The sequence below is a fragment of the Ranitomeya imitator genome, chromosome 3 (assembly GCF_032444005.1).
Source record: "Ranitomeya imitator isolate aRanImi1 chromosome 3, aRanImi1.pri, whole genome shotgun sequence".
NCBI lineage: Eukaryota > Metazoa > Chordata > Amphibia > Anura > Dendrobatidae > Ranitomeya > Ranitomeya imitator.
Genome location: NC_091284.1, coordinates 235029163 through 235051675, shown reverse-complemented (window position 1 = coordinate 235051675; position 22513 = coordinate 235029163). Strand labels below are relative to the sequence as shown.

The 22513-nt window shown below is 41.3% G+C and overlaps 1 protein-coding gene across 6 annotated transcripts in view; it reads right to left on the bottom strand.

Annotated features, from left to right (window-relative positions):
- The window catches only part of LOC138669635 (C4b-binding protein alpha chain-like), a 70188-nt gene that overhangs the window by 18591 nt on the left and 29084 nt on the right, over positions 1-22513 (bottom strand). For 4 of the 6 annotated variants that reach the window (XM_069756288.1, XM_069756283.1, XM_069756286.1 and 1 more), the window contains exons 2-9: positions 17498-17561; positions 16310-16501; positions 15988-16084; positions 14596-14675; positions 12474-12656; positions 7713-7892; positions 3112-3174; positions 808-864 (exon numbers count right to left, since the gene is read on the bottom strand). In XM_069756288.1, the coding sequence (XP_069612389.1) occupies positions 808-864; positions 3112-3174; positions 7713-7892; positions 12474-12656; positions 14596-14675; positions 15988-16084; positions 16310-16501; positions 17498-17552 (907 nt within the window). In that variant the 5' untranslated portion in view covers positions 17553-17561. The remainder of the gene's footprint in view (positions 1-807; positions 865-3111; positions 3175-7712; positions 7893-12473; positions 12657-14595; positions 14676-15987; positions 16085-16309; positions 16502-17497; positions 17562-22513) is intronic. The other 2 variants (XM_069756287.1, XM_069756289.1) reach the window with 2 other exon arrangements.

Below are 22513 nucleotides of genomic sequence, written 5' to 3'. Positions count from 1 at the left end.
GGAAGCATACAAAAGTGTCCAAAATGTCTTGGCATGCTAAAGCATTAATAGTTCTCTTCACTGGACCAAACTTTACAGTTGGCACGGTGCGGTAAGGCAGGCAGCGTTGTCCTGGAAATCGCCAAACCCATACTCATTCATCAGATTGCCAGATAGGGAACAAAGATATGTCACTCCACAAAACTGTGTTTCTCCGAGTACAGTGGTGCATGCTTTACACTATCCAATGCTCAGCCATGGAAAGCTATGGCATAAAGTTCCCGATGCACATATTCACGCCAATGGAGGTTTGGAGATCTGCTATTAGCGAGAGAGCAGATCACAGGTGACATTTATGCACTAAGCGTCTCAGCCTTTGAAGATCTAGGCTTGTGTTTTTATATTTTCTGCAAATTCGTGGACGAGTTGCTCTGGCTCTTAATCTCTTCTCCTTTTCAACATTTGTACTCAATTAATTGTGGAAAATTTAGGAGGGAAGAAACTTCACAAACCGATTTGTCACAGAGGTGGCATCCAATTGCCAACTTCCAGGAGCTCTTTAGAATGCCCCATTCTTCACAAAGGTTTGTAAAGGCAGAATGCATGGCTAGAGGCTTGGTTTTATTATTCCATTACAATGGGACTGGATGAGAAACCTCAATTCATTGATGAAGAGGGGTGTCCAATACCTTTGTCTATATAGTGTGTATTCTATATCATTCCTATATCTCTTCTACTATCATAACACCTTATTCAGGTGAACCCAACCATAACCTAATCCAAATGCATTTAGTCCTTATGCTACATGATTTTTTGCTTGACCGTTACCTCCATTAGTCTCATCGTTCTTCTTTGTGGTTGATGGTTTTTGACTGACAGTTGTACCTAAAAATAACAAATATGCCTTTGATAGGTGGGTTTTTCTACTGAAATTCATAGAGTTTGAAATCTTTTTGCGTACTGCCGACAAAGCCCAAGCTCCCAAATAGTACGGAAGAATCATTGTGACTTCATTTGGTAACCCGATTGTTGGAGAAATTTTTTAAATTTTTAAATGTCCCATTCATTCCACATTATTACTTCTGTACTTTTGGAAGACAAGCAAAGCATAGCTCCCAGTCATGCAAACATTGGATACGGACAGAAAATAAAAATCGGAGCTTCACAGCTCTGCGGTTGGAATTTCACATACTGTACATCTAAAGCAGAAAGCAACCCGTAAACTGACCAAGTCCAGTGCCCAAAGATTGACAGCTTCCAACATCATATAGTGCTCCTTCCCTGATCTGCATAACACTTGTATATAATAAGCTCTGATGAGTACATAGAAGTTTACGGTGTAGAAATTTTTCTTTTTTCATTTTATTTCTGTATTTGGTCACTGCTTTTGATCATTGGGATAAAGGAATAAATAAGCACATAGATATTGTTTGACAGTAATGAAGCGGAAATGTTGAATAACTCGGAATTTTGGAATTCATTTTGTGCAAACCACTTGGATGGGATGCAGCTCAATGATAAAAGAAATTTCTAAAAATACTACACTTTACTCAGTCACTATAATCTATTTAAAGGGGTTGCTCCACCATCATATTTATATTTATTAATGAAAAAAATATTTCTTCTGCCTTTTTTTAAGTTAATACTATTAAAAATAATGCAGTGTTATAAAGACATGCTTTACGATACGGATGGTGCCATTTACCTGGGGTTTAACATCGGATTGGTCATAATAATGACACTCAGATCAGAGTGACGGCCTAGTGTGATTCTCTCGGATGAGAGAACCAGATCACAGGTGCGGAGAAGAAGGAGAACTTCATTTCTCCATCTTCTCCATTGTGGGAGTCTACGGGAATGGGACTGCACTCAAATGACATCAGAGTGTGGGGAGATAATTTACACGGCCCTACAGACTTGAATGGGTGGGTGTGATCCAATTTGCGATGCATGCTGCAAAATTTTTAGATTTGGTCTGTGGGGAAAAAAAAAAAAAAAAAAAAAGATCTGCCATGCCCTATTATTATTATTTTCTATTATTATAGCGCCATTTTTTCCATGGCGCTTTACACGTGAAAAGGGGTATACATAATAAAAACAAGCACAATAATCTTAAACAATGCAAGTCACGACCGGTACAGTAGGAGAGAGGACCCTGCCCGCGAGGGCTCACAATTCTATAACATTGGTCCAAGTTTATCCCATAAAACACTTGTCTGAGTCGTACGCTCGCGTGAACGAGCCCTTAGAGTCAGTAACAATGCCGGCAATGTGGTTCTGGGTATGTAACTGACCCAAGCATTCACAATGCATGGTTATTCTTCAGTATCTGTAGCAGCACTCCGCTGTAAAAGTGTAATCCTCCGACTTGGCCAGGGGGTCAGTATGTACAGAGACTTTCATGACAAAGGAATCTATTATTACAGCCCAGTACCGCAACTCTGGCAGTTTTGACCACATTTGCTCAGTTTTCTCTCTTCCGTAGATGCAATCGGCAGTAATACTAGATTGTACCATAACGGCAGCCTATGTACTCACTATCCCTGGCTGCAATACAAGAGAGCCAGCTGAGTGCAGCTACAATGATAGAAGCTGGACTGAGCATGCTCGGACACCCAAGATCAGTTATGTATACAGAACCATGCGGCAGGCATTATAGAGTGCCATCCTTGTGATAAAATAGAAAATTGAAAAAAAGGGAAATATACAATTTGCTTGATAAATACCGTAAGTATAACTATGATGATGGAACAATAACCACTAAGTAGTGACACAACATAGGCCAGATCAAGGGTTGCCATTTCAGAAACTTTAAAATGCTGTATTTAAGCTACCGTAATCTTCATTCTTATTGTCAGGACACAAATATGCAAAAAAAATTTGAAACCAAATCTACTGAAGTTGCTTAGGAGGAGGCGATAATAATGTTGGAAGCAGATTTCGCAGAGCATGGAAGAGCAGATCTTATTCATTCATGTAAAAACAAAGAATAACTAAACCAAAATATTTACGGCAAGTCATATTGAATATTAGGCAAATGCACTGCGGTCCTTTTTTTTTCTTTCTATGTAAACATATGATGAGGGTTTAGTTATTCTTTTGCAAATTGCCCAATAGATTATAGAGTTTTACCTCCGGTTACAGTCTCCTTTCCTATTGTTGTTGTTGTTGTTGTTGGAGTCGGAGAAACAATTTCTGATGTTAAAAAAATAGGTGTTAACAGGTTAGTGAGGATTAGTACGAAACGACACAGACATGCACAAAAAGCGGACAGTGTGACCAGTTGCAACAAAGCAGCATTAGTTTTCACAAACATTTTAATATGCTACTGTTTAGAATATAAAAGTCACAAAGACAGGAGGAGTACGACATTGTGTTAAACTATTTTTCTATTTAGGTTAGCCAAGCAAAGCTTGCACGGTGCAGAGTACAGCACACAGCTATCTCCAACAGTCCCATAGAGAATAAATGGAGTACACGTGACCATGCTTAACCTCCGCTCCATCCAGGTAAGGATCTGCTTTAGGCCACATGCACACATTCAGTATTTGGTGAGGTTTTTTTTTACCCCAGCATTTGTAAGCCAAAACCACGAGTGGGTGAAAAATGCAGAAGTGGTGCAACTGTTTCTATTCTGCTTTTCCTCTGACCGTTCCACTCCTGATTTAGGCTTACAAACACTGGGGTAAAAAACTCTCCAAATACTCAATGTGTGCATGTGGCCTTACGGTCTCAGTCCTCAGGACTGGGATCACAGCCAGCTGCGATTTCATGCATAGACTTTAACAAAGCTATATTGCACTATAAAGTACAAGCGATAAGACTACGGATTCAAATCCCCTAAACATAATTTTAAAAAAATCTATATAGACACACACACACACACAAACATGAAAATGTAAATGTCCTCAACCATTTCACTCATTTAATTAAAAAAAAAAATTTTTTTTAAAAAAGCCATTCGGTATTGCCATATATGCAAAAGTCTAATTTAGCAAAATCTAAAATTAACCTCTATGTGAAAGGCTGTAAAGCAAAAATAATATATCAAACCATTGTACGCACTCCATAATGTTATCAGAACAAACATCGTGAGATAACAATTGCAAAACAGAACCATCTACAGATTAGATTTTCTATAAGTTATTTACGAGCTCATTAATCTTCATTGTCACAAAATAAAAGACCCTTGGAGTTCATTAGCCTAATCCTAGTCTATTGGAGAGGTCTTAAGGTACCGTCACACTCAGCGACGCTGCAGAGATATAGACAACAAGACGATCGCTGCAGCGTCGCTGTTTAGGTCGCTGTAGAGACGTCAAACACGGCAACACCAGAACGATGCAGGAGCGATCCAGTGACGTAACGGCGACTCACTTATCGTTCTCGCTGGTTGTTAGCTCCATGTAAAACGTTGCTGGCATCGTTGCTTTTGATGTCAAACACGACGATACACGCCGACCTGGCGACCAAATAAAGTTCTGGACTTCTAGCTCCGACCAGCGATGTCACAGCGGGATCCAGATCGCTGCTGCGTGTCAAACACAACGAGATCGCTATCCAGGACGCTGCAACGTCACGGATCGTTGTCATTCTCGTTGTAAAGTTGCTGAGTGTGAAGGTACCTTTAAACACATGGCTATTGGGTGGCCCCTGAAGCAGCTTTATGAGGCCCACAGGCACTGTAGACCCCTTGACTATTGTGGCCCGGTTCAGGGGTCATCCGACAGAAGCACTTTACTGTATTTCAGTTAAATGTGCGTTGTTGGATTGAAACGCAAGCTCATGGTATAGCAATACTAATGCCAGAACCGGCCAATCAGAGGCCGGGAGCGGACATCAGTGCATGGCATATGACGTCACTGTCATGCACTAGCACGCCGGTGTCAGCTGCTGGCCTCTGATTGGCTGGCATTGGTACTGCTGTTCAGACAGCTTTCCTCCATGTGGCAATACATTTCAATTGAATGTGCATCAAAGGACACACACTCAACTAAAATTAAGGAGTGCCATCGGCGATCCCCTCTACCGGGCCACGATTGTCAAGGGGTCAATCATGCTTGCAGGTTGCATGTGCAGAAAAGAGGACGCTGAGGGAACGGAGAACAGGTGAGAAGAATCTTTTTATTTCTCTTAGGTGTATGTGAAGAACGGCACGATAGAAGACATTACTACAATATGTGGATAGTATGGGGCATTACTACAAGAAAAGGACCGGGATGGGGTATTGCTACAAGATGTGGACACCATTCTAAAAACTGCACCCCTCAGGGTGCTCAAAACCACATTCAAGAACTTTATTAACCCTTCTGGTGCTTCACAGGAATTTTCAGAATGTGGAAGAAAAAAAAAATGAACATTGAACTTTTTTCACAAAAATTTTACTTTAGAACCCAATTTTTTATTATTTTTTTTTAATTTCACAAGGGTAACAGGACAAAATGGACCCTAAAATGTGTTGTGCAATTTCTCATGAGTACACATATACCAGATATGTAGGGGAAAACTACTGTCTGAGTGCATTGCAGGTCTCGGAAAGCACCACAAGTGACCCCCATTTTGGACACTAGACCCTCAAGAAATGTGTGTTGAGCACTTTGAACCCCGGCCATGGTGCTTCACAGAAATTTAGAACTTAGGGCCGTAAAAATAAGAATTAAAAAAAAAAAAAAATTCTGACAAAAATGTTATTTTTGCCCCGAATTTTTTATTTTTACAAGGGTAACAGAAGAACATGGACCCCAACATTTGTTGGGCAATTTCTCCTGAGTACGCCCGATACCCCATATGTGGTCGAAAACTACTTTGAGGCACAGCGCAAAGCTCAGAAGGGAAGAAGCGCCAAATTGGAGTTCAGATTTTGTCCTTGAGGTGCCATAACACCAGAACTCAACATAAGAAACACCATTTTACAAACTACAGCTGTATCTAGGGGTGCAATGATCATATTCACACCATAGGTGGGTTACAGAATTTTACACCATTGGGCAGTGAAGAAAAAAATAATTACGTTTTTAGAACCAAAATTTTGTTTTAACCCCAGATTTACCATTTTCACACTGGGAAATGGGTAAAAATGGTACCAAAATTTGTCCCACAATTTCTGCTGAATGTGAAAATACCCCATATGTGGCTGTACAATACTGCTTAGCCATACGGCGAGATTTGGGTGGGATGGAGCGCTATTTGCCTCCTGGAGCACAGATTTTCCTAGAATAGTGTGCGATTATACAGAGCCCTTAAGTACTAGAAGAGCAGAATTCCCCCTCAAATGACCCCATTTAGGAAATTATCTACAAGTTTGGTAACGATTTTGACTTCATGGGTGTTTTCCAGAAACAAGAACCAATGGAACTTATGGACTGAAAATTGCAAACTGCCGTTGAAGCGACCAGTACATTGTAGTGACCAATACATTGTAGTGACCAGTATGTTATGCCCAACTCATGCTTCTGGAGACGAACACCCGTAAATTAGGTGGACTGTCATCACTACATAAAGTCAAGTATGTGGATGGTAAGTGTGGTTTAGGCATACTGTGACGCTCAGGAGGGTGAGGGGGTGGAATGTGGATTTGGGAGCACAGAATGTGCTGAATTTCTGTTGGGGGGGCAAGAAGCCACTTCGCTTTTCCAGAGCCTTTGTGCCAACAGTAACATTGAAGACTCCTATATTTCCCTTGACAGATGACAGACCTGAGTGGGGACTTTTTTTGTGTATTGAGTTGACACTTTCATTGGGAACATTTTACATAACATTTGTGATCACATTTATCCTACGCCACTTAAATTTGGTGTTTCCATCTAAATCTCAAAGTGACGTGATTCAGATGAAACCCCCGAAGGATCTATTCACTATAATGAGGCAGCAGAGTCAGTGATGTCCTTTTTTTCCCCAAAAGTGGACAAAACTGTGGCAGACCATGCCTTTATGAATGCCTAAAAAGACAGACACCACTGGATCATAGGAAAGACAGCGTCCACAGTTTTTGCAGGACAAGTTAACAGTTTTATTGACACCAGTAGTTTGATTGCAGTATTTAAGGGGTTAAAGTGTCGGGAATGGTGTGTGCACCAATTAATTTCTGCAGATTCCAGGTAAAGGATATAATGGTGGAGGATGATAGTTGCACTGTAGGATATTAGCAGAATGAAATGAGAGCGGAAATAGAAGTGGGTTCAATTTTGCTCTCTCTCTTTTCTCTATATACAATTTGGGAGGCATGTTGGCTGACATCTGGTCATTTTTTGCTGTCACTATAAACTGGGTAACAAACTTATTGTTGCCTGCGAATATTGTTATTGCCCCCTGCTGGAGACTGTGAATCCACTTGCCTTTCCTACCAGAACAGATGCCACACAGAAAGTATCATAAAGTGCACACTTTTTCATGTGAAGCCTCTTCTGGTTGCAGCTAATTTTCATTTTTGTGCTTTTGTTTTTTCTTCCCCTTCTTCCAAGAATGCTAGCACATACTTTTTCTTTCAATATAGTTGTATGAGGGCTTGTTTTTTTTTTGTGGGATCTTTTATTGATATGATATCTGCACTTGTGATGTACGTGTAGGTCACGGGTCAGGAAGAGGTCAAAAATTGTAGATGAGGTCAGACCTAATCTTATGTTGCTGCGTGAGAAGATTCGCTTAATCCAAATCATCTGGTTGTGCATAGAAGACATGTACTGTATAAAGAGCACGGTGTGAGATCACTAGAAGGTGATGGAGGCCATACTTACTGCTGCAGGTGGGCAGAGGAGGATGCCACTCACTACTAGCATTGCACGCTACAGAATGCGATCCAGTCATGGTGTAGCCGGAGTCACATTCAAATGTAACAGCAGAATTTAAAGTGTATGGACCAACAAATCCAGACAATTTCTTTGCATTTTCGACATCTGGAGATTTACAAGACACAACTGCATGGAGACAAAATAAAGAATAATTAAAAAAAAAAAAATATATATATATATATATATATATATATATATATATATATATATATATATATATATATATATATATATATATATATATATATATATATATATATTATATTATATTATATTATATTATATTATATATATTATATTATATTATATTATATTATATTATATTATATTATATTATATGTGGGGCAAAAAAGAAAGTATTTAGTCAGTCAGCAATAGTGCATGTTCCACTACTTAAAAAGATGAGAGGCGTCTGTAATTTACATCATAGGTAGACCTCAACTATGGGAGACAAACTGAGAAAAAAAAAATCCAGAAAATCACATTGTCTGTTTTTTTAACATTTTATTTGCATATTATGGTGGAAAATAAGTATTTGGTCAGAAACAAAATTTCATCTCAATACTTTGTAATATATCCTTTGTTGGCAATGACAGAGGTCAAACGTTTTCTGTAAGTCTTCACAAGGTTGCCACACACTGTTGTTGGTATGTTGGCCCATTCCTCCATGCAGATCTCCTCTAGAGCAGTGATGTTTTTGGCTTTTCGCTTGGCAACACGGACTTTCAACTCCCTCCAAAGGTTTTCTATAGGGTTGAGATCTGGAGACTGGCTAGGCCACTCCAGGACCTTGAAATGCTTCTTACGAAGCCACTCCTTCGTTGCCCTGGCGGTGTGCTTTGGATTATTGTCATGTTGAAAGACCCAGCCACGCTTCATCTTCAATGCCCTTGCTGATGGAAGGAGGTTTGCACTCAAAATCTCACGATACATGGCCCCATTCATTCTTTCATGTACCCGGATCAGTCGTCCTGGCCCCTTTGCAGAGAAACAGCCCCAAAGCATGATGTTTCCACCACCATGCTTTACAGTAGGTATGGTGTTTGATGGATGCAACTCAGTATTCTTTTTGCTCCAAACACGACAAGTTGTGTTTCTACCAAACAGTTCCAGTTTGGTTTCATCAGACCATAGAACATTCTCCCAAAACTCCTCTGGATCATCCAAATGCTCTCTAGCAAACTTCAGACGGGCCCGGACATGTACTGGCTTAAGCAGTGGGACACGTCTGGCACTGTAGGATCTGAGTCCATGGTGGCGTAGTGTGTTACTTATGGTAGGCCTTGTTACATTGGTCCCAGCTCTCTGCAGTTCATTCACTAGGTCCCCCCGCGTGGTTCTGGGATTTTTGCTCACCGTTCTTGTGATCATTTTGACCCCACGGGGTGGGATTTTGCGTGGAGCCCCAGATCGAGGGAGATTATCAGTGGTCTTGTATGTCTTCCATTTTCTAATTATTGCTCCCACTGTTGATTTCTTCACTCCAAGCTGGTTGGCTATTGCAGATTCAGTCTTCCCAGCCTGGTGCAGGGCTACAATTTTGTTTCTGGTGTCCTTTGACAGCTCTTTGGTCTTCACCATAGTGGAGTTTGGAGTCAGACTGTTTGAGGGTGTGCACAGGTGTCTTTTTATACTGATAACAAGTTTAAACAGGTGCCATTACTACAGGTAATGAGTGGAGGAAAGAGGCGACTCTTAAAGAAGAAGTTACAAGTCTGTGAGAGCCAGAAATCTTGATTGTTTGTTTCTGACCAAATACTTATTTTCCACCATAATATGCAAATAAAATGTTAAAAAAAACAGACAATGTGATTTTCTGGATTTTTTTTTCTCAGTTTGTCTCCCATAGTTGAGGTCTACCTATGATGTATATTACAGACGCCTCTCATCTTTTTAAGTGGTGGAACTTGCACTATTGCTGACTGACTAAATACTTTTTTGCCCCACTGTAGGTACGTACGTACGTACGTACGTACGTACACACATTATATATATATATATATATATATATATATATATATATATATATATATATATATATATATATATATATATATATATATATATATATATATATTAAGATTCACAACAAACACTTGTTTTTTTGGATCGTTAAAAAAATAAAAAAAAATAAAAAAAAATTACCAAGAATACAAGATTGTTGGAGAAAATTTGGTGCATGGAAATCTGACCTTTAAATGGGAATCTTTCACCAGGTTTGCCCCATATGAGATACGACCACCACCTTTCAGCACTCATACAAAACATTCTAATATCATATGTATATGCCCCCGAATCGGGCCCGTGACAAAAGAAAAACAGCTTTTATTATGCTCACCTGCTGGGCATTCGGGTCCGATGGGTGTCGCTGTCCTGGTCAGCGCCTTCCTTCTTCTTTCGATGACATCCTCCTTCTATGCTTCATTGTTGCCCAGCATTGTGCTCCTGCATACTTCTCTGCTCTAACCAGGGCAGAGTAAAGTACTGCAGTGCGCATGCGCAGAGCTCTTTGACCTTTTCCGGCACCTGCGCACTACAGAACTTTGCTCTGCCCTGGTCGGGGAAGAAAAGTCTGCCTGCGCAGGAGAGCGATGCCAGAGAACACTGTGTGGATCCACACGAAGCACAGGAGGACGGCATATGGAAGAAGGGAGGCACCGGATCAGGACCAGTGACAGCCGTCAGACCAGACCGCCCCACAGGCATCTATAATAAAAGCATTTTTTCTTTTGTTGCAGGCCAGATTGGGGGCATATATACAGCATATTAGACTGCTGTATATCAGGGCTGGAAGGTGGTGGCCTTACCTCATATGTGGCAACCCTGGTAACAGGCAAGTTTGATAAAATAAGTGGTTAAAAGGAGTCTGTTCAATTGCAAGTACAGGTAATCGGTGCACCCTTGGCGTGGACAAGCAGTTAAGTGCACCTTCCATCTATCTCCACTCTCCTTTAGGCTAGGTTCACATTGCGTTAGTGGGTGTCCGCTGATGGAATCCGTTTCATAGCGGCACTAACGCTATGTAACGGATCCGTTAGCGCACCCATTGACCGCAATTATGTAGCTCATTGCTAACGTATGCCATTATTGGCATGCGTTAGTGATGTGCCGTTATTTTGTGACGGACCCTCGAACGCTGTCTGCAGCGTTTTTGGGTCCGTTCCCGCTAGCGCAGATAGAGCATCTGCGCTAGCGCGATCGCATAATGCGATCCCTTTTCGGCAATTGTGTTAACGCAGTCCGTTAGTGCATGCGCTAAACGGACTGCACTAACGCAATGTGAACCGTCTCCGCAGCTTCTTTTCATGCATCTGCATATTTCCCATAAGGGATGGGGGCAGTGTTCTGGAATCACTGCGTTGAGAAACACGTGATGGTGTCTCCGCGGTGTTGGATATTTTGGTCTCCCCGAGGCCAATCATCTGTGCCTTTATAGCAATGTGAACCTAGCCTTATCCTCAAATCCAGAGCTGTCACGCCAAACAGAAGGGGTAGGCGTGGAGATATAGAGAAAACAAGTGGGAAGTTGCACTGAAAAGTTTGGCCACACCAAGTGTGCACCAAGCATCTGTACTTCGTTTGAACAAACATTATACGCTGACAGACTCCCTTTAAGCATATACACAAATTCAGGACCCTCATTCTAATGATCCTTGGAAAAAAAAACATCAGTGGGAGCCCACTGCAAATGTACATTATTTGTATGTAATGCAGATACATTAGCAATATATGTTTTAAAGTAAAGAAGGGGAATGCGGGACTGTGATTGTCTAACTGTAGAGTGAAAAGCTATATTACTGATAAGTAATTTCCCCCAAACCATCAGTGATGATCATTTGGGGCAATTATCCATCACTAATACAGCGTTTCACTTTACTTTACCCCTACAATTAGGCAGTCCGTCTGATGAAGGTCTGATGTTCAAGACAGAAACATTGTTTTTGAGTTGTGCTACAAATAAAGCATTAATATTCTATTTTTCACAGTTTGATGGGCTGGATGCCTTTGATTTACATTGGATTTATGGAGTGGTATCCTATCCGAGCACCTACTCACACACAATGACATATCTTGTCCTTGTGTACTTTATCAATGTGTTTTAAAAGGTAAAAGACTTAAGGTCTACAGGGTTAATAGCGGGTTAGCCTTCTCTTCAGTATCCTCGTCTCTTGACCGGATTGGAGAGCGTCTATCGGAGGACCTGACCTGTATTACACAGTTCCATTGGATTCAGTAAGCAGCGTGTAAAGCCGTGATTACCCTGAGGGGGCGCTGCAAGCAAATGACCGTAAATGCTTACTGCCAAAGTTCCCTACAGATTACAGTTGATCATCAGATACAAATCGGTTACCAATCGATCCTGCTAGCATATGAATGGTTACAGAGGAGAGCTCCTTTAAAGGCCTCACATGGTTTCATAGAGACCGTCTAATGTTGAAGTTGCGGAATCTACAATGTACATGTGACCTTTTGATGAAGACATGGGTGATGTACTGTACGCAACAAAACCACGGGACAGGCGGGAAGTTGTGGCAATCAGATAAGCGCAACAGACGGTCTATATTCCATCCTACATGTCACAGGACACGTGAGCTAAATTTCCACCATGCCCATGACGGACTATAAAAAATAAAACCCCTCAATAGTAATTGGAGTCAAAACCATTGCATGCGGTAAAGATAAAACAGTCACACCGAGCTCACATACCTGTGCACTTGGGAGGCTCCGCGCTCCAGTTTCCATAGCCTGTGCAATATATAGACTTGTCGCCAATAAGGGAGAATGTGGAATCTTTACAATTATAGGTTACAGCATGCTGGTAGGTATAATCCTCCATATCGGGCTCATAATGTCCATCTGCTATTGGTGGTGGAGGCGGACAGGTCTGAACTGTGAAAAAAAGACGTTTAGACTTAACCATCAGTTTGGTAACAGCAGACTAATTGCTCAGAAGATTAGCGGTCTAGGGTCTAAGTTTAATACCGAGACAACAGCAATCATTCGAAAGATGAAAAGTTCTGACTTCTTTGATGCTGTCGTGTAATGCTGTGCTTGTTAACATTGGCAGAAGAAGCATGCACGTATGAACGCGGCACTACATGAACTTTCACTTTCAGGAGGTATTGTTTTTCTAAGGCTATGTTCACATGTTGCGTTTTTTGATGCACTTTTCTCCGCAGGCAAAACCTGCTCTCTTGGCAGTAAGAAACTTGCTTAAAAAAAATAAAATAAAATAAAAAAGGTTTTGCTTAGTTTTTGCTGCATTTTTTTTTCCTTTTTTTGTCAGGGTACATCTGCCTCTTGTGCATGATGATAAAGTTTAGTGCCCCCCAAAAATAATCTGATTCTACTTCGTCGGGTTTTGGCACCAAAAAACGAATAACTGCGTTTTTGCAGCATTTTCTTTGCACAACCCATTGCATTCAGCGGGTGAAGACCACTGAAAAAAGATGCTGAAAGAAGTGACACGCTCGATTGTGCAAAAAAAAAAACAAAAACAAAAAAACAAGGTATTGCACAAAATACTGAAGACGAAAAAAAAACAAGCGGTGTGCATGAGATATCTGAAATTTTAGACTTTGCTGGTACTGTAAAACACAGCTGAAAATTGCAATAATAAAAAAAAACTAAAAACGTGTGAACGTAGCATAAGGCTGTGTGTGATTCAGACTAAACCAAAAATATTACCTTTTAGGTGTAACAAAGGTAGCTTATAAATTTGATGCAAAATTATAATAATTTCTATTCTTCTCGGTCAGCGCTGCACTCTTTCTAGCCCAGCATATGGCTCAGTTTATACATTCTGTAGTGATCAATCAGTTCACCCGCTAACGGCTCAGTGCCACGTTCCTCATTGATATACCTTCTATGTCTCCTAGAATCTTACCTTATAGTTTAACCTTGCATAGATTAGACTCATTTAGGTTCCCTTTTCTTTTTCACACTTTTTACATTAAATGCACCCTTTCAACGGGGCTTTTTGTGTCAGCACTGGAGTGGCGCTTTAAATGTAAATACCCTCTAGTCATATACTCACCCTCTGGCATCTTCCGTCTTGAGAGTACAACTTCTGATTGTACATCACAAGCTCTTAATGCCAAAAGTGACCCCCGCACCGCTCCATGGAACACTGGAGCTGCCCTCAGGGTGCTTTCCGCCGGAGACCGAGGGGAGTGACGCTGGAAAAGGATCAAGATAAAAGTAGGAGAGTATCGGACAGGGAGCAGGGGATTTACAGGGGCAGTTTAAAAAAAAAACCACGCTGGAGTGGCGCTTTAAACCTAGTTATGAGCATCATATTGCAGTCTGCCCAAAGACCATGACTTGCTTATACAAGTAAATGTACATTCCCCCTATGTTTACAGCTAGTGCCAGATATCAATAGCACATTTTAATGCCATGTGCACATGTTCAGTATTTGGTCAGTATTTTACTCCGTATTTGTAAGTCAAAACCAGGAGTGGGACAATCAGAAGAACAGTATAATAGAAACACGTCATCACTTCTGCATGTTTCTTCCACTCCTGATGGCTTACAAATACTGAGTGTGCGAACGTGGCCTAAAGGGGTTTCCATTTTAACCCTTTCTCTGTGACAATGCCGCAGTCTTTGCTGACATGACGGCTAAAGTGCACGTGATCGTTGCCGCCAAACCACTGGTCTCAGAGGTCTTGTGCCATCTACTCTTGCATAGACATGATGGCAGATTCCAGGGATTGGCCGCAGCGATCAAATGTGCTCGCTAATAAGCTGGAAAAACAATTGAAAGCAAAATAACCCATATCAGCACTTTAACAGGTCCCACTACACTCCCCCCCCCCCCCGTTACCTTCGCATACAGGAACCTCATTACTCCACATGCCATTTGCCTGACATTCTCGATAGCTCCTTTTAGAAATCATGATGAATCTAAAATACATGAAATAATGCTGTAAAATTCATTTTTCTCTTCATGGTAATTTTGCTTCCCATGCTCATTGTTACAGCCCTAGCTCCAACAAATAATCTTTACTAAACATTTCTGCATTCCGTCATCCACACATTATACTAACACAATGGTAATATTACTATTATTATTATTATAGGGATAGCATAACAGACACTGGGGCATCTGTCTAGAATATTCCACAAGTGCCTGATTAGGAGGAAGCGGCTCCAGAAATGACGAGAGGGGTGACCTCGCAGTATCCAAGCACCGATGCCATTTTGTTCTTCCTACTGATGATTAGATATGTTTGACATTTATTAGCCTATTTTTTTCTGTGACTATTTTTACACTGAGTTTTGATCGCACTAATTATTGTATTATTCTGCAGATTAAATCAATTTTAGCCAATCAAGGACAAACTTATCTTAGAGGGATTATCTGGTAAAAACAAGCTGAAATCTATCCACAGAGTAGGCATGGCTTGATCGGCGAGGGACCGCAACGCATCCCATCGGCGCTTCTCGATCACGTCACGGGCGCAACGATGAGGGCGAAACCGATCTCCGGTGCGTGTTAAATGCAGCTGTCAAAAATGGACACTGGCATTTAACATGGTAAACAGCTGTGGTGTTAGAGGCAGATGATGGCTGACTAAATCAGCCATCAGAGTCCGGGACACAAAATATCACTTAAATGTACGTCATATGTCGTGAAGGGGCCAAGACTGAAGCGAGAGTGTATGTCTAAGCTGCTCCAGTCAATTCCTCCTTCCAATCAATGTGGAGCCTACGCCAATCTAACAATTATTACCTATCCAGCTGTTTTGTGTTATGTAATTTGTGTAGTTTATATAGAATACCCTTTAATCACCTGAAATATTGATTGTATGAATGATTGATTAGAATTATTGCCCAGCATAAATGCTGTATGTCTAGGGAACTAATGGCGAATGAGAAGTTGCTTGTTTGTGGTTGATTGCTGACATAAAAACCATTGTTCATTGTCAGCACATCCCCTCATGTAAACAGGCATCTGCCTGTCTCTAGTAATAGAGACTAGGGGGGAACCATTATATGAGAGCAATATTTATCACTGTGTAGAACGCTACAGGAATGGTGTGGGTGCGATGCACATGTCGTCCCTGGCATCACAAAGGGTGAAATACGCAAGAGCACATCGTGGATTGCTTAATATACCATAAAGGGCAGACAGTAAAACACATACCGAGAAACATACACTGGACCTTAAAAGTTATCTTCTATAGCTCTTACACAGCAACAGAACCAAACTCACCCAAAATCACAAGTGTAGTTTACTCTAGATCCAAACAGAATATCACTTATCAATGTTTGGCCATTTTGTATGTCACCGGGATGCCCACATGATCGTCCTTAATAAAAAAAATAAAGAGATAAAAATGTGAACACGAGTGTCTTTTCAACAAGAGCGTTAACTTAAAGGGAATGTGTCACCAGCTAATCTGAGAGCAGGATAATGTAGAGAGACCCCGATTACTGGGCTGCGGTACAGCCTGACGGCCATTGTAGCGTTAGTTTAATCAAAGGCAATATTATACAAATAATAAAGAGAACTAATAAACCTTACAAAGACTCACGTGTACAGAATTCGTCAGGCGTAGACCAAGACGAGTCATTTAAGCAAGTAATCACATTGCTTGTTTGTTGAACAGTAATATACCCCGGCTGACAGTTATAGTTTACAGTTGCACCAACAGTGAAATTGTCCAGGTCAGAATATAGTGTATCCAGCGCCCCATAGTCCAGCCTCGGAGGTTCGCCACAGTTACCTAATAACAGCAAGATTAGAAAAGGAAAAAACAATAAGGACACCGGTTATGTGACCACTGTGCAATCATTCAGTCCTAAGGGTGAAAGGTTTCAATCTAGAGATCGCAGAGGCCATCATAACATCAATGTTGACCCCATGGCTGATCCAATGTTCTGCTAGAGCTTCATTCAGGCATCAGCCAACACCCAATTGGAAATGTGGAGTTGTATCATCCTGCTGATAGAGGAAGACCTGCCAAACGTAACTCGTTTGATTAAGATGTCCAGGTAAAGATGGCTAGGAACACAGGATTCGGGTTTTGTGCCTGCTCATTGCCCAGAACACATTCACACTGAGCATATGAGGGGCTCGCCCAATAAGGGCACATGGTATTCGGAGCCCTTCAGAGACCCAAATTCTAACATGGTGGAGATTGACCTTCGCCTCTTCAGCGAATTCACCCTATGATTCTCTGCCCTGCAAGTCCATGCATAAGTCACGGCGTTTTGATTGGTCACGGGAAGAAGACGTAATCTGTATGTCTTACACTGCAGAGGTAAGATGGTTTATGGCACCTGTAGTTCCATACTAGTCACCATGGCTGACTTTCTAGGAATATATTTGTGCACGGATGGAATCCTGTTCACGGCCTCTTCTGAAGTCTTTGGGCTGCCCGGACTTTTCCCAGGACATCCAATGGCTTCTAATTGCTTCATCCAACACAAAGTGCAGTTCCTATGTGGAGCACATTTACCATTCTGCTTCGATGTCGCCGGCTCATGTCACACTATGTAAGCACATTTTACATTTGGCTCTTGAATATTGGAAGCCAAGCTGTAACTGACTGCTATGGGCAACCAAGCCAGCTTTGCTTTAATTGTCATCCAACTGGTCATTTACCGCTCATGTTACTGCAACTACAGGCCTTACTTTTGCACAGTCCTTTTTGGACCACCCTGTATATAGAAATAGATTTAAAAATAAAATGCTTCTACTTGCTATGAATACAACTTACCATAACTACTTCCAAAGAAGGCTGGTAGGAGTAACAATGTCCAGTAGTATCCCATGGTTTTTCACTGCAAAAAAAAAGAAGAGATAGTGAAATAACCAGTCTCCATTAACTTACATTTCCTAACACTAGGGGGCAGACTTTCTCACATTTACTTTTTATTTTTTTTTATTACTGTATAACACATCAGTCCTGAGCAAAACAACAGACATCTATATACAGTATATGCGTCATCTGGTGAATAAGGGAGGCAAAATTCAATTATTGCAATGTTCTACTATAGCTGGAAATAATAATGATTTTCCATGAACAGTTCATAAATGCTGCTATACTATAGTAGTCCTAGATCTAAAGATTACAATGGGCAGCACTACCAGCTACAGCACAGATCCATTTTTTAGCAGCGTTCTGGTTTACATCAATTTGGCAGGTGGCTGGAAACCCTACTCTGAGCTCTTCCTTGTGTGGTTTTCTTGGTACAGCCCTTTAAATAGAGGCTCGTATTAGCGAGACACCAATGCATTCCTTGTGAGGATTCACTGGAGAAGAAATATCAGGAACCAAGAGGATAGATTCAAGTCACGTTTTTTCATGTTCGATTTACAAACAATTGTGGTGATGCACCCCAATATTGTAAAGATCTCCGTAAAGGAAAAAAAAAAAAAAAAACAATAACCATGTAATGTAAGCCATAAAACCAAATTCACGCATCAATATGTTTTTCTCACATGAAAATTAACCCTGTTATTTTGCGTCACTTTGCAAGGTCTGATTTTAACCCAATTTTGCTGTTTTTCACCATCCATGTGTCGTTCGTTGTTCTCCTATAAAGCCCCCCAAACTTATGGAGATTTCCCAAAGCTTCTCTTATCGTTAATTGGCAAAAAAACACAGAACACTGATGATATCTGTGTGCAAATTATTTTGAGTGAGAACATTTCCATATTTAATTTTTTTTTTGTTTAACAAAACACAGTGGAAAAACTGCTGATACATTGATGATAAACACAAAGCACATGCTGACTGCTGTTCCTCGGCTGGACTGATCCTTGATAAAACCCACAAATCTCATCCCATGATTAGGGCCACCCTCGCTTGCTGTACTCATCCCACAGTCTGTTCTCATATTTTACCACCATCTGCCTTTAGGTTCCCCAATTTGGGTAATCCACCTTCATTCTGGGGGGATACAGGATAAGGCTACGTTCACATTTGCGTTGCGTTGGGCGCAGGTTCGGCGACGCATAGCGACGCATGCGCCCCTATATTTAACCCCTTCATGACACAGCCTATTTTGACCTTAATGATCTGGCCGTTTTTTGCAATTCTGACCAGTGTCCCTTTATGAGGTAATAACTCAGGAACGCTTCAATGGATCCTAGCAGTTCTGAGATTGTTTTTTCGTGACATATTGGGCTTCATGTTAGTGGTAAATTTAGGTCAATAAATTCTGTGTTTATTTGTGATAAAAACGGAAATTTGGCGAAAATTTTGAAAATTTCGCAATTTTCACATTTTGAATTTTTATTCTGTTAAACCAGAGAGTTATGTGACACAAAATAGTTAATAAATAACATTTCCCACACGTCTACTTTACATCAGCACAATTTTGGAAACAAAATTTTTTTTTGCTAGGAAGTTATAAGGGTTAAAATTTGACCAGCGATTTCTCATTTTTACAACGAAATTTACAAAACCATTTTTTTTAGGGACCACCTCACATTTGAAGTCAGTTTGAGGGGTCTATATGGCTGAAAATACCCAGAAGTGACACCATTCTAAAAACTGCACCCCTCAAGGTGCACAAAACCACATTCAAGAAGTTTATTAACCCTTCAGGTGCTTCACAGCAGCAGAAGCAACATGGAAGGAAAAAATGAACATTTAACTTTTTAGTCACAAAAATGATTTTTCAGCAACAACTTTTTTATTTTCCCAATGGTAAAAGGAGAAACTGAACAACGAAAGTTGTTGTCCAATTTGTCCTGAGTACGCTGATACCTCATATGTGGGGGTAAACCACTGTTTGGGCGCACGGCAGGGCTTGGAAGGGAAGGAGCGCCATCTGACTTTTTGAATGAAAAATTATCTCCATCGTTAGCTGACACCATGTCGCGTTTGGAGAGACCCTGTGTGTCTAAACATTGGAGCTCCCCCACAAGTGACCCCATTTTGGAAACTGGACCCCCCAAGGAACTTATCTAGATGCCTAGTGAGCACTTTAAACCCCCAGGTGCTTCACAAATTGATCCGTAAAAATGAAAAAGTACTTTTTTTTCACAAAAAAATTCTTTTCGCCTCAATTTTTTCATTTTCACATGGGCAATAGGATAAAATGGATCCTAAAATTTGTTGAGCAATTTCTCTCGAGTACGCCGATACCTCATATGTGGGGGTAAACCACTGTTTGGGCACACGGCAGGGCTCGGAAGGGAAGGCGCACCTTTTGACTTTTTGAATGGAAAATTAGCTCCAATTGTTAGCGGACACCATGTCGCGTTTGGAGAGCCCCTGTGTGCCTATGCATTGGAGCTCCCCCACAAGTGACCCCATTTTGGAAACTAGACCCCCCAAGGAACTTATCTAGATGCATACTGAGCACTTTAAACCCCCAGGTGCTTCACAGAAGTTTATAATGCAGAGCCATGAAAATAAAAAATAATTTTTCTTTTCTCAAAAATGATTTTTTAGCCTGGAATTTCCTATTTTGCCAATGGTAATAGGAGAAATTGGACCACAAATGTTGTTGTCCAGTTTGTCCTGAGTACGCAGATACCCCATATGTGGGGGTAAACCACTGTTTGGGCGCACGGCAGGGCTCAGAAGGGAAGGCACGCCATTTGGCTTTTTAAATGTAAAATTAGCTCCAATCATTAGCGGACACCATGTCGCGTTTGGAGAGCCCCTGTGTGCCTAAACATTGGGGATCCCCCACAAATGACCCCATTTTGGAAACTAGACCCAGAAAGGAACTAATCTAGATGTGTGGTGAGCACTTTGAACCCTCAAGTGCTTCACAGAGGTTTATAACGCAGAGCCATGAAAATAAAAAAAAAAAATTATTTTCTCAAAAATGATTTTTTAGCCCGCAATTTTTTATTTTCCCAAGGGTAACAGGAGAAATTTGACCCCAAAAGTTGTTGCCAGTTTCTCCTGAGTAAGCTGATACCCCATATGTGGGGGTAAACCACTGTTTGGGCACATGTCGGGGCTCAGAAGGGAAGTAGTGACTTTTGAAATGCAGACTTTGATGGAATGGTCTGCGGGCGTCACGTTGCGTTTGCAGAACCCCTGGTGTGCCTAAACAGTAGAAACCCCCCACAAGTGACCCCATTTTGGAAACTAGACCCCCCAAGGAACTTATCTAGATATGTGGTGAGCACTTTCAACCCCCAAGTGCTTTACAGAAGTTTATAACGCAGAGCCGTGAAAATAATAAATACGTTTTCTTTCCTCATAAATAATTTTTTAGCCCAGATTTTTTTATTTTCCCAAGGGTTACAGGAGAAATTGGACCCCAAAAGTTGTTGTCCAGTTTCTCCTGAGTACGCTGATACCCCATGTGTGGGGGTAAACCATTGTTTGCGCACACGTCGGGGCTCAGAAGGGAAGTAGTGACTTTTGAAATGCAGACTTTGATGGAATGGTCTGCAACGTCACGTTGCGTTTGCAGAGCCCCTGGTGTGCCTAAACAGTAGAAACCCCCCACAAGTGACCCCATTTTGGAAACTAGACCCCCCAAGGAACTTATCTAGATATGTGGTGAGCACTTTGAACCCCCAAGTGCTTCACAGACGTTTACAACGCAGAGCCGTGAAAATAAAAAATCATTTTTCTTTCCTCAAAAATGATGTTTTAGCAAGCAATTTTTTATTTTCTCAAGGGTAACAGGAGAAATTGGACCCCAGTAATTGTTGCGTAGTTTGTCCTGAGTATGCTGGTACCCCATATGTGGGGGTAAACCACTCTTTGGGCACACATCAGGGCTCGGAAGTGAGGGAGCACCATTTGACTTTTTGAATACAAGATTGGCTGGAATCAATGGTGGCGCCATGTTGCGTTTGGAGACCCCCCTGATGTGCCTAAACAGTGGAAACCCCTCAATTCAAACTCCAACACACCCCTAACCCTAACCACAACCCTAATTCCAACCCAACCCTAACCCTAAGGCTATGTGCCAACGTTGCGGATTCGTATGAGATTTTTCAGCACCATTTTTGAAAAATCCGCGGGTAAAAGGCACTGCGTTTTACCTGCGGATTTACCGCGGATTGCCAGTGTTTTTTGTGCGGATTTCACCTGTGGATTCCTATTGAGGAACAGGTGTAAAACGCTGCGGAATCCGCACAAAGAATTGACATGCTGCGGAAAATACAACGCAGCGTTTCCGCGCAGTATTTTCCGCACCATGGGCACAGCGGATTTGGTTTTCCATATGTTTACATAATACTGTAAACCTGATGGAACACTGCTGCGGATCCGCAGCCAAATCCGCACAGTGTGCACATAGACTAATTCTAAAGGTATGTGCACACGTTGCGGAAAACGCTGCGGATCCGCAGCAGTTTCCCATGAGTTTACAGTTCAATGTAAACCTATGGGAAACAAAAATCGCTGTAGACATGCTGCAGAAAAACTGCACGGAAACGCAGCGGTTTACACTCCGCAGCACGTCACTTCTTTCTGCGGATTCCGCAGCGGTTTTACAACTGCTCCAATAGAAAATCGCAGTTGTAAAACCGCAGTGAAATGCGCAGAAAAACCGTGGTAAATCCACAGCGGTTTAGCCCTGCGGATTTATCAAATCCTCTGCGGAAAAATCCGCAGAGGACCAGAATACGTGTGCACATCCCGAACCATAACCCTAACCCTACCCTTAACCCTAACCCTACCCCTAGTTCTTACCCCAACATTAGTGGAAAAAAAAAATTCTTTATTTTTTTTTATTGTCCCTACCTATGGGGGTGACAAAGGGGGGGGGGTCATTTACTATTTTTTTTATTTTGATCACTGAGATAG